At 52.0% G+C, this 13,186-nt stretch overlaps 1 protein-coding gene across 1 annotated transcript; it reads right to left on the reverse strand.

The window, feature by feature from the left end:
* Window positions 1-11,471: 11,471 nt before the first annotated feature.
* VENTX (VENT homeobox) lies at window positions 11,472-12,726 on the reverse strand. The gene is made up of 2 exons (XM_029244649.1): window positions 12,513-12,726; window positions 11,472-11,884 (listed from the first exon to the last, which is right to left on the reverse strand). Exons 1-2 carry the CDS (start codon window positions 12,724-12,726, stop codon window positions 11,472-11,474), a joined length of 627 nt encoding a protein of 208 aa, XP_029100482.1.
* Window positions 12,727-13,186: the final 460 nt, after the last annotated feature.

Raw genomic sequence — 13,186 nt, forward strand, 5'->3', positions numbered from 1 at the left:
GCCTGCCAATGCAGGGGACACGGGTTCAAGCCCTGGCCTGGGAAGATCCCACATGCCACGGTGCAGCTAAGCCCATGCACCGCAACTACTGAGCCTGCGCTCTAGAGCCCGGGAGCCACAGCTACTGAGCCCGCGTGCCACAACTACTGAAGCCCACATGCCTAGAGCCCGTGCTCCGCAACAAGAGAAGCCACCGCAATGAGAAGCCCGCGCACCGCAACACACAGTAGCCCCAACTCGCTGCAACTAGAGGAAACCCACGCACAACAATGAAGACCCAATGCAGCCAAAAATAAGTAAATAAGATAAAGTTATAAAAATAAATAAAAAATTATTAGGTATGAGTTTTCACCCCCAATTCACTTTTCCGCAAATGCCTTTTCTGTGTTGCCTTGACACAACCTTAGCCAAAGCAGAACATCTGAGTAACAGAAACAGACCCCTCATTTCACTTATAGCAAGAGAAGTAGAAATAAATATACACAGACCCAGCTTCCCTGGTGGCACAGTGGTTGAGAGTCCGCCTGCCGATGCAGGGGACACGGGTTCGTGCCCCGGTCCGGGAAGATCCCACACGCCGCGGAGCGGCTGGGCCCGTGAGCCATGGCCGCTGAGCCTGTGCGTCCGGAGCCTGTGCTCCGCAATGGGAGAGGCCACAGCGGTGAGAGGCCCGCGTATCGCAAAAAAAAAAAAAAAAAAAATACACAGACCCTTTCTTACACATTCAGTTGACAAAACCCAAAGGTTTGATGGCACACCCTGTTGCAGGGGGTGGGGGGACACGCATCTTATACTCTCACACGTTGTAAGTGGGGTGCTGAATGCTGCAGCCACCTACGAAGTGGAGTTTACCAATGCCTAACAAAATCACTTCTGCACTTACCCTTTGACCTAGCAGTCCTACTTCTGGGGATATATCCTGAACTCACATTGGCAAAAATTCAAAATATCTACCCTAAAGGTATTTCACTATTCAGTGAAATTTTTAATAGCCAATTACTGAGAACAGCTCAAATGTCCCAAGTACCAAATGATCTGAGTAGTGTTGAGAACTGAAAACTTTTGGCTTGGGAAAAAGAAGATACAGGTTTAGGATCACTGAAGTTAATTAAAACCCCATAGTCCTGAATTTGAATTAGAAGTATTGCTATAAACCCATAATGTACATACCATATTTATTAAATCAATAACTTTACTGAAAGCCTGGACTAGTTTTTTGAAATCAAGGAAGTTACTGAGGAATGCCAAGCTGGGAGTCACGAGCCACCTTAAGAAGGTCCTGCTGGCCAAGAACAGGACCGCTTGAGTGGCACTGAGAACAAGAACTACAATTGAATGAAGCGCATGAAATACACTTAAATCCATGAGCTCATATCATTCTTTAAAAACAAAACCTCATTGACTACCGTTGGGAGGATATCAGGAATTGACATCTTTTGAAAACTGGTAAATCAAGGGGAAGTCAAGGACTTCTCCTACCTTTCCTGAAAGAACTACACCTCTGGGTAACGAGGTGTTGATGTCAGCATCTGCAGACATGACAAAAAGGGTGAATCAGACACTGGCTGTTTCCTGATAGATGTTCACCACACAACCTATTACATAGTCTTGCCAAAACATCAAGGCAGAGCCTGAGGTAAGGGGTTGCATGGAGGTGGTTTATTTTGAGAGATGATCCTAAGGGACAGGAGTGGGGGGCTGGGAGGGTGAAACAAGGGAAGAGGGAAAGCCCACCCTAGGGGGGCATTATTGGAGTGGTCCCCACTGTGCGCAATTGAGGCTCCGTCCCACTGGAGACCCGAGAGCAGAGGATTTGTCCACCGGCGTCCCCATGGTCATGAACTCACTCCCTCACGCTTTCAAGTCTGCGGTGTGAAGGGTCAGTGTGGTCAGAGAAGCCGCAGGGCGGGGAGCCTCGGAGCGGCCGGTGGGAGATGCTGTCGGCAGGCCCAGGCATCTTGGGAGGAGTTGTTGCTCATTTCTCAGGTGGCCTGAGAGATGTGAGGTGGGCACAGAGGCACCGGGGCCCTGGTCAAGCTTCCAGACACAGAACACGTGAACCACACCCAGGACGCAGGGAGCAAGACCCAGACACCAAATCCCTAAGACACACAGCAGTCAACGGCAGTGTGTGGACCTTACAGAGATCCAGGTTCAAATAAACAAACTGAAAAAACCAAACCAAGACTACCTGCGGGGTAACTTACATGAAGGCAGTGTGAGGCCCTCCACAACCCATTCCCAGTGAAACTGGTGAGAACTATAACAGCAAAAACAAAAAGACAACAATACCTACAACCTCTGGGAATGGTCCTACAGGCAAGCAGCAAATAGAGAAGCATCTATCCAAGAAAATCTATGAAAATTTGGTATGAAAGGAGAGTGGGGTATCTGACCCAAGACCACTCCCTCCTCCCCACTCAGCTCGGGGACGCAGGGACCCTGCGCCAGAGGCTGCACTTGAGAACAGAAGACTTCCTGTCCCCTGGCTCCGCGTGGAAGGGCTTCCTTCCCTGAGCTGCAGGCCTAGGTGTTTGTACCTGCCCAGTGCCTGCTGCTGAGGCCAAGTGTGGGTGAGGCTGGCTGGGAGCAGGGCCCCCCTCCTGCCCAGCCCAGCTCTTGGAGTGGAGGCTCTACCTTGGCACCACTGAGGGTGCTGAGGCCCTGGTCACCTTCCCTAGCTGTGGGGCAGTGGTTCTCACCAGGAGAGGCGGCTGAGAGGACACCAGGCTAGTGCCCCTCCCGTGGAGCTCCTGGAGCAGGGGCGTCACACAGAGAGAAGTCTGCCCTTGTCCTCACCCCAGTTCCAGAGCCATGGCTCAGAGATTGGGGGGATGGGGGGGTGTGATGAGCAAGTCGGAAAAACAGATCTCTCCTAATTTCTTCCCAAAGGAGCTGACTCTGTTTGCAACAGACTGTGGAGAAGTTCAAGCCCAAGTTCTCAAGAACAGTGAGGTGGTGGTGGGCACTCAGGAGGAGTGTCAAGTACAGGCTAAGTTGGAGGCTGGTTCACAGGAGGGAAACAAGTGATAAGAAAACCGGGGTGGGGAGGGGCAGCCCTCGTGGGGTGGAAACAAACATGAAACGCTGGAGTCGGAAAAGACTGTGTCAGAGACCTTGACTGGACTACTTTGTAGAGGAATTTACGCCCAGGGGCTTGTTGAAAACAGTAGAGCAATCATCAGGCAATTACTGGAGTTTAACAGCTGGGTGTGGTCCCAGGTGACTGTGCAGGTACCCAGAGGTGCATCTCCCTCAGGACATCAGAGGCTTAACACTGGGTGTGGGCGTGGGGCGGCAGATACTCTTCACGGAAATAACCCAGCCGGTCACAAAAACAATGCACAAGCAAATAATAATAAGCCCCAGAGGAGAGGGACCAGTACCCAGAGTTGCTACAACATACTGTCTATAATGTCCAATCTCCAACAAAAAATTATGAGGCATGCAAAGAAACAGGCATGTATAACCCTTATATCTGCAAAAGCAAAGCAACAGGAACTGCCTGTGAGCATTACAGGATGTCAAATCTATCAGAAAAGACTCCAAAGTAGCCATTATAAGCATGTTATAAACATGTTCACAGGACTAAAGGAAACTATGATTAAAGAATGAAAAGAAGGGTCGATGACAATGTCTCATCTAATAGAGACTATCGATAAAGAGATAGAAATTATTTTTTTAAAGAGAACAAAATGGAAATTCTGGAGTTGAAAGTACAAACACTGAAAAATTCTAAAAACTCACTAGAGGGACCCAACAGTAGAGCTGAACTGAATAATGAGCTTGAAGGTTGACTGAGATTATGTAAAGCCAAAAAACATCGAGAAAAAATAATGAAGAAACATGAGGAGAGCCTCAGTGAAACTTGAGATACCATTAAGAACACCAACATGCATGTGATGGGAGTACCAGGGGGAGAAGACAGAGAAAAGAGCAAAAAAACTTGAAGAAATAATGGCTGAAAGCTTCCCAAATTTATTGAAAAACAAATAACCTATACATCCAGGAATCTCAATGAATTCCAAGTAGGATAAATGCAAAGGGAGTCCAGACACAATAAAAGTAGCAGCTGACTTCTCATCAGGAATAACAAACGCCAGAAAGAAGTGAGATAACATATTCAAAGTGCTCTTATGCTATTAAAGAACTGTCAAGGGGACTTCCCTGGCAGTTCTGTGGTTAAGACTCCACACTTCCAATGCAGGGAGCATGGGTCATCCCTGGTGGGGGAACTAAGGTCCCACGTGCCTTGAGGCGCAGCCAAAAAAAAAAAATTGTCAAGAATCCTACATTCAGTAATCAGAATGAAAGTGGAGGCATCACCACATACCATACAGATATAAAAAAGACTATGAAGCAATATTATGAAACAATTGTATCCCAACAAATTAGATAACTTAGATGAAATGGGCACATTTCTAGAAAGACACTGAGTCATAAAACTGACTCGAGAAGAAACAGACAATCTGAATAGACCTATAACAGCTGAAAACGTTAAATTAGTTAAAACACACACACACACAAAACTACCCCTAAAGAAAAGTTTAGGACCAGATAGGTTCACGAGTTCTACCAAATAGTTAAAGAAGAATTAATACAAATTTTTCAAAAACTTCCTAAAAACAGAAGAGGAGGGAACACTTTCCAACTGCTTTTATAGTCCAGGATTAGTATCTTACCAGAACCAAAGACATCACAAGGAGGGCATAGTCCAATATCTCTTGTGACTATGATGCAAAAATCCTCAACAAACTTTAACAAACCAAATCCAGCAACATACAAAAAGAATTATACACCATGGGACTTCCCTGGTGGTGCAGTGGTTAAGACTCCATGCTCCCAATGCAGGGGGCCCAGGTTCGATCCCTGGTCAGGGAACTAGATCCCACATGCCGCAACTAAGAGTTCACATGCCACAACGAAGGAGCCCACTTGCCGAAACTAAGGAGCCTGTGAGCCGCAACTAAGAGGAGCCCACCTGCTGCAACTAAGACCCGGTGCAACCAAATAAATAAATAAATATTAAAAAAAAAAAAAAAGAATTATACACCATGACTAAGTGGGATTTATCCCAGGAATGCTAGGTTGGTTTAACATCAGAAAAACATTTAGTGTAATACATCGTATCAATAGAATAAAAAACAGGGCTTCCCTGGTGGCGCAGTGGTTGGGGGTCTGCCTGCCGATGCGGGGGGCACGGGTTCGTGCCCCGGTCCGGGAGGATCCCACGTGCCGCGGAGCAGCTGCGTCCGTTAGCCGTGGCCGCTGAGCCTGCGCGTCCGGAGCCTGTGCTCCGCGGCAGGAGAGGCCACGGCAGTGAGAGGCCCGCGTACCGCAAAAACAAAAACAAAAACAAAAACCACACGATCATCTCAATTGATGCAGAAAAGTCATTTGACAAAATCCAACTAAGGATAAAAGGGAACTTCTTTAATCTGATAATGGCATCTATGGTAACCCCACAGCTCACATCATACTCAATGGTGAAAGATTGGATGCTTTCAGGAACAAGGCAAGGATACCTGTCTGGTCACTTCTATCCAACATTGTACTGGAGGTTCTGGCCAGAGCAATTAGGCAAAAAAGAAAAAGAAAAGAATGAAAGAAAGGAAAGAAAGAAAGGAAGGAAGGAAGAGGATCCAGATTGTAAAGGAAGAAGTAAAACTAGTTCTATTCACAGATGACATGATGTTGTATGTAGACAATCCTAAGGAGCTCACTGAAAAATGATTAGAACTGATAAAAGAACTCAGCAGGGTGGCAGGATAAAAGATCAGTGTACAAAATCAATTATCTTTCTATACCCTTGCAATGAACAATCCAAAAATGGACTTAAGAAAACAATTCCAATTGCAATAGTATCAAAAAGAATAAAATGCTTAGGAATAAATTTAACAAAAAAAATGCAAAACTTATACCCTGAAAGCTATAGAACATTGTTCAAATAAATTAAAGAGGATCTAAATAATTGGAAAAACATCTCACGCTCGTGACTGGAAGACTTAACATTGTTAAAATGTCAATATTTCCTGAAACAGTCCCTAATCTACAGATTCGATGCAAAATCTCTGTCAGAATCCCAGTGGACGTCTTTGTGGAAACTGACAACCTAATTCTAATATGGAACTGCAAGGAACCCAGAAGAGCCAAAACATTCTTGAAAGAAGAACAAAAGAAGGTTTCAAAACTTACTACAAAGCAACAGTAGTCAAGACACTGTGGTACTGGCAGGAGGATAGATATACTGACCAATGGAATAGAACTGAGGGTCCAGAAATAAACCCATACCCCTATGGTCAAGTGATATTTGACAGCATACAAAGACCATCCAATGGGGAAAGAGTAGTCTTTTCAACAAATGGTGTGGGATAACTGGATAACCACACGAGAAAGAATCAAGTTGGACCCTTACCTCACAAAATATTCAAAAATTATCTCAAAATGCATCAAAGACCTAAATGTACGAGACGAAACTATAAAACACTTAGGAAAAAAACACAGAGTGAATCTTAATGATCTTGGATCTGGCAAAGGATTCTTAGGTATGACACCAAAAGCATGAGCGACAAAATTAAAAATAGATAAATTGTATTTCATCAAAATTAAAATAGTTTGTGCTTCAAATGACACAATCAAGAAAGTGGAAAGACAACCCACATAATGGAAGAAAGTATTTGCAAATCCTGTATCTGATGAGGGTTTAATATCCTGAATGTGTAAAGAACTCCTACAACTCAACATAAAAGACAACCCAACTAAAAGATGGGCAAAAGACTTAAACAGATGTTTCTCTGAAGAAGATATATAAATAGCCAATGAGCACATGAGAAGACGGTCAGTATCTCTAGCCATCAGGGAAACACAGATTAAAGCCTGAGACTTCACACCCACTAGGCTGGCTGGAATCAAAATATCAGATAATAGCAAGTGTTGGAAAGAATATGGAGAAATCGAACTTTCCACTATAATTTACCACATTAAAAGATTGAATGGGGGAATCAACTGGTCATCTCAATATATGCAGAAAAAGCACTTGATAAAGTACAACACTCACTGATGATAAAACGTCCTATTAGCTAGTTGCAGAAGGAAATGTAGGTCACCTGGAAAAGGTATTTTGAAACCCCCCCTGCACATATCATGCTTATGGTGAAATGTTAAAAGTATTTCCTTTAAAAAGCAAGAATAAGACAAAATGCCCCTTCTGGAAACTTCTAGCCACACTCACACTGCAGGCTGTAGCCGGCCCAGTAAGACAGGAGAAAGAGGTAAGAGATGGGTACCACTGTGCTTTGTTTCAGTTCCATTTAACAGAAAACCCAAACAATTGCTTACACGGGTAGGAACGCAATCTTCTCTGGCCCCTGAGGCCTCCCCAGCCTCCTGCGGGGCCCAGGGGCGCTGCCTCTGGGCCTCTGAGTGCAGCATTCGCCACCCCAAGTTGTGGAAACGGCTCGCCGAGGGTAGCGGTGAGTACATGGTTCCTCGTTCTACAGATTTTCAAAGTCAACCTGGAAGAACGGTAACACCCCTTGGATGCGTACAGGAACAATGCAGCTGTTTGGTGTGGTTTTTAAAAACACGTGCTTCTTAACATGCTGAGACGTTTCCTGCCCACATTTTACTGCCTCTGAAATTTAGCATCTTATCATCATGGCCATGTCGGTTAATTTGCTATATGGGTATTTTTCTTAATGGTCTAATCAATGGAAACACAGCATGATGTATGGAGTATCAGAAATAGCAAGAACTGTGTATGTTTAGCTAATGAGGCAACACTTTATTAAAAGTCAAATGAAAGTACCAGAGCTTCAGGCCATCTGGACAGCATTATGCATTACCGCACCAGGGAAACACGCTGAAGTACAGTGATTCAGAAATACTTCCTGAGGGCGTGCACAGATTTGGGACCAGCGAGGCCAGCAGAGAACCCTGCCCTTTGCCTGCCCCTGGCTGTGTCCATGAAGCATGGCATCTCTGGCGATGCAGAAATGGCATTTTTCTTAACATGCCAATCATGGCAAGGTCTTTACAGTCTGTTGGGAGGAAGTACTGCCTAAGTAGTGTTTTCTTGTTATGAAATGTTTTAAACGCACAAAAGCAAATGTAAAATCACACGTCTGGGCTTCCCTGGTGGTGCAGTGGTTAAGAATCCGCCTGCCAATGCAGGGGACACGGGTTCGAGCCCTGGTCCGGGAAGATCCCACGTGCCGCGGAGCAACTAAGCCCGTGCGCCACAACTACTGAGCCTGCGCTCTAAAGCCCTCAAGCCACAACTACTGAGCCCGCGAGCCACAACTACTGAAGCCTGCGCGCCTAGAGCCCGTGCTCCACAACAAGAGAAGCCACCGCAATAAGAAGCCTGCGCACTGCAACGAAGAGTAGCCCCTGCTCGCCACAACTAGAGAAAGCCACGCGCAGCAACGAGGACCCAATGCAGCCAAAAATAATAAATAAATAAATACATACATTTATAAAAATAAAATCACACGTCCTGGCAAGGACAGTAGATACCACAGCCCCACAACCCAGCTTAAGAAGTAAGTCCCATGAGAGGGCCTCTACCCTCCCGGCACTGCTTCTTTATGATCGTTCAAGACCTATGGTCAGATTGCGGGAATCCCTCCCCCAGAAGTACTGAAGCAGAACTGACCTGGCCCAACCCTCTGAGTGGTCCACAGGCGCAAGACCTGCGGCCTGGGGTCCACGTCTGGCACAGAGTAGGCCAGGTTGGCTCGGGGGCCAGCAGGGACCATAGAGCTGACTGGATGCCAGGAAGGGACCCTGGGGTCCAGCCTGATCCCCACCCAGGAACCAGAGGCGACCCTGACTTGGGAGCCTCAGGGCAGTCTTCCTGAGACCCAGGCATGCTGGGTGGGTCACTGTCTAGCGTCCTCCCTAGTCCCATCTTCCCCACTCTGGCACCACCGGGGTCACCACAGTCCACACCTTTGCATAACTTGGCCCACTCCTTGTCCCCAGATCAGGTGGCCCCTGCACCTCCAGAGAGGCGTGCTCTGCCCTGAACTGCTCTCCTGTACCCCTGTCCAGGTGGTCTCCCAAGGGCAGGGCTGCTGTCTCCAAATCCAGCAGCCGGGCATGAGGCAGGTGACTGGGAACCAGCGGGGCTGGGGGGGAAGCCGGACTCTGGAGCTCGGACCCCTCCGTGCAGGGTCCTGATGGGTGAGTCCTCCCGCGTTGGCTCCGGCCAGCTGGGCAGCCTCAAGGCCTTGGAGACACAGTGGCTGAGGAGATGGCCGGCAGTGTCCCCTGGCCCCAGGACCTGGCCCAGGGCATTCAGGGGCCCAAGCTGTCCATGAGACGGTGGACAGGCAGTAGAAGTCCACAAAGCTCTGCCCTGGGCAGGAGCCTGGTCTAGAACAATGGGAAAGTCTTGGTCTTGATAAGTTTGCTTCAGCCTTTCCCAGCAAGGGCACCCGGCTGGTGGGCTCTGGGCCTCCACAGAGCCTCGCTCACCCTCCAGTGGTCTGGATGCCAAGCCCTGAGTCAGACAAAGGATGGTCGAGCTGCTCCGTGGGGTCCTGAGAGGAGAGGCTCCCTGGGGAGGTGTCTTGGTCAGAACCGGTTATGCAGACCCGTAGCAAATTGATGCAGCCGATTCCTCTGCCAGCCCCGGGCTGCCCAGCGCTCTGGGGTGTGGAGAAGAGGATCAAAGTATTGACGGGCCTTAAAAAGCCGCAGATGTGGTCCTGCAGGTGCCTGGGCACACACAGAAGGCGGGTGGTCGCTCTCAGGGCCCCTGGGCCCTCGTCCAGCTCCCTTGGTGCAGCTGCCCCCACCTGCCTTCTCTGGCACTTTCCAGACCACGGACGGGTCTGGCCCCTCGCAAATCGTGACTGGAGCTGGGTTCTGAGCTTAAGCAGCACAGGTTCAGGACTCGCTGGCCCACACCCCAGGAGGCACTGGACGCATCTGGCCTCCTCCCCCTTCCCATCACCAGGCCTTCATTCTTAGCAGCTGCACTTCAAGAACTGCATCAGTTTCTCTTTCAAATTCATCCTGAGTTTGCATTTTTCCAGGAAACCGAGGGAGAATGATGGCTACGACATGCAAATTAATGCAGTATTATCCTTGCTTCCCGTGGAGCGGCACCTCCGCTGCCAGCCCAGTAAAAGTCAGTGCTTCCCCTTCGCAGGCGACAGGACCCCAGCCCTGCAGTCATTACAGGGAGAGACGGGCCTGGAATTGGCCTCTCGCGTGGTCACTGCGTGTCCCTACGCCCACGCAGCAGAGGCGGTCTGCCGCCCAGGTGCCCCCTCCGGCCCGGCGGGTGAGGGAGGGGAGGTGAGCTAACCCCAAGATCGCCCGCCACGGCCCCAGCCCTGAGTCGGAGCATTGGGGGCGGCAGGGCAGACGCTCGGACAGGGGAGAGGGTCGGACCGTCCTCTTGCTTGGCGCCTGGGCGCCCGGTTCCTAAGTTATGTCAGCACGTTGTCAAGAGGCAGCAGAAGGATGCGCAGCAGGTCCCCGGCCACCGGCCACCCCGGCGAGTCGGCAGGACGCAGCTGGCCGCTGGCGCCGCCGGTCCCGCTGCGGGCGCGCGGCCATTCCTTCTCTTTCCACCGGACAACGCCGACCGCTGTCCCGCTCCAGCTCCGTCCCCGCGGAAGCCAAGCGACCGCGCCAGGCCCGCGGTGCGGTCCGCGCTCCACGAGTCCGCGGTTCCGAGGCCGCCGGGCCCACGCGTGGATGCCCCGCGCACACTCACCGCACGCACCTTCACGCACATGATCCCACAGAGACAGCACTTCGCCTCAGGCTCCCGGACGTTCTCTAGTAAAATACATAAATACATAAATGAACGCGGGAAAAATTCCCTAAAATAAGCGTGAAAGTCTCCACTCGCACACAACGCTGAGAAACCTAGTTAGTGAAAGTAGTTGGTAAGTTTCTCTTTAGCAATTCCGGCACCAAACTGCTCCTGTCGTTTCTTTGTTCCGAATCAGTTTCCTGCCGCTGCAGCCAGAAACAATCTACTAAGTTCTTCCGAGCCGCCGCGGTTACCGAGACAGGTCCACAGAGGAAACCTCAGACTACTTTATTAGCTGCTTTGTATACATTGGAAAGTCCTATTTTGTCCATTTCGAGGACAATATAAAACTATGTTCACTGTCTTTCAGGAAAGTTTGCACTAACATAACTTTTTAAAAACATTTTTTTTTAAATAACCGTAAGATACCCACAGATAGTCTTGCGGCATCCAGTTTAACACAGTATTAACAACAACAAAAACAAAAACCTGAAAAACGAGACAAGAAGAGAACCCCGAGACGCCCGCTGCGCACCAGGAGCAAGGAACCGGCCGGGGCGCCGCTCGCCCGCGGGGACCCGTCTCCGGCCCTGGGAAGGGGTGGCCCCGGTGGCGGAAGACAACACCCCGCCCCCCACCCCCCTGCGCGCGTGCCCTTCCTCCCCAGCGGGCCCCCAGGGCCCACGGCCTTGCAGCCCTAGGACAGGTAATACATGCCGTAGGCGGCCACGGGCGCGGCGAGGAGTCCCGGCACCTGCGGCAGGGAGCCCGCCGCGCTGCCGTACACGGCCGGGGAGCCGTGAAGGTGGACGCCCAGCGGGAAGGGCAGGGCGAACGAGGGGAGCAGCGGCTTGGCCGCCAGCTTCAGCTTCTCCAGCTCGGCCTCCTGCAGTCGCTTGGCCTTGGCCCGGCGGTTCTGAAACCAGATCTTGACCTGCGTCTCGGAGAGGCTCAGGCTGCTGGAGAACTCTGCGCGCTCCGCGATGGACAGGTACTGCTTCTGGCGGAACTTGCCCTCCAGCGCCAGCAGCTGCGCGGTGGTGAAGGGCGTCCGCGGCTTGCGGTTGTTCTTGTGTTTCCTGAGGGTGCAGGGTGGAGGGCTGGGGGCGCCTAGGGGGAAAGAGAGCACAAAGCGGACGCTCAAACGCCAGCAGTGCGCGCCAAGGACGGTTCCGGATGCGTGTCCCGGCTGAGACCGCGGACCTCAGTTGAGACAAGATACCCCCAAACCTCCGGGGTAATAGAAGCGAGGCACCGGGGAGACGGCGCGCGGAGAGGGGGGCCGTTGTGGACTCGGGTTCTGCTCCCCAGATCGGTGGCCCTGCGTCCCTCGGGAGGAGGGGAACTCTGCCCACTTGGAGAAGCGAAAAACTTGGGCGGGAAGCGCAGAGGCCAAGCAGAAGTCAAGCATCGCGGGGAGTGACGGCAGCAAAAGGGGTGCTCGGCCAGAGAGACTCCGAGACAAGAAGCCCCGGGTCTTGGGTTGCGGGCTCCGCCCCAGGGTAGAGCAGAAGCCTGTTTGGCGTGGGGCCGGGGAGCCGCCGTGGGGTTTGCGCGCGCGCGGGAGGGGTCGGGTGGGCTCGTGTGGGCTGGTTTCTTTCTCTGCGCCCAGGCTGGCGCGTTAGTGGCTGGTTACTTTCCAAAGTTACGAGAGACAGCGTCCTTCCCGCCCTAGTCCTCCGAGCCCGGGCCTGGGGGGCTCCTCTCGCAGCCCAGAACCGTGCGACAGGGCACTTACGTGGGGAGGACAAGGGGGCGGCCGCCGGGACCCAGGCCCGGGGTTCCGCGGCGCCCCGCGGCCTCTCCTCCCGGGGCTCCGCGGGCTCCGCGCCCAGCCAGTGCTCTGCCTGCAGCAGCGACTTGACGCTGAAGGGCAACGGGCCGGACCCCGCACGGTCCCTGCTGCACGTCCTGAGCCCAACAGGGTTCATGCCGAGCGACGCCGGGGCCATGCGCTGGCCGGCGGGCGCGGGGCTGGCGGGGCTCAGCAGGCGCGACGTGGGGCCAGCGCGCCGCGACACTGCCGGGGGCTCCACTGCGCCCCCGCCCTCAGAGCCCTATAAAAAGGCGGCGCCCCTTTCATGCCCAGCTCTCCAATCGCCGCTGTCGCTGCCGCGTGGGCCCAGGCGTCCATTGGTTTCGCTGACCCGGGAGGGCGGGACGGCCGACTGGGACTCTAGCGCCCCAGCCCCGGCCTGCCTGGCGCACCCCTGTGGACTTCCCAGAGCCCGGCTGTCCTCTCCCGGAGCGCTGCGGCCCGGCTGGGAGGTGGCTGGTACACCCGGGGAGCACGAGGCGCTGGCTCCAGCCTCCCCACGCACAGGAGCCCACAGTGGGCGCGACCTGGTTGAGCCGCGGTCCGGGCACAGGTCGGGACCGCGCGCGGATCCTGAGACGCGGAGAGTTCGGCGC

The sequence above is a fragment of the Monodon monoceros genome, unplaced genomic scaffold, assembly GCF_005190385.1.
Source record: "Monodon monoceros isolate NGI ecotype Baffin Bay Population unplaced genomic scaffold, NGI_Narwhal_1 Super_Scaffold_4, whole genome shotgun sequence".
Lineage (NCBI taxonomy): Eukaryota > Metazoa > Chordata > Mammalia > Artiodactyla > Monodontidae > Monodon > Monodon monoceros.

Coding starts and splice junctions, on each gene's coding strand:
- VENTX (XM_029244649.1), bottom strand. CDS start 12,726: ATGGCCCCGGCGTCGCTCGGCATGAACCCTGTTGGGCTCAGGACGTGC. Junction 11,885..12,512: donor CGCCCCCTTGTCCTCCCCAC/GTAAGTGCCCTG, acceptor CTTTCCCCCTAG/GCGCCCCCAGCCCTCCACCC.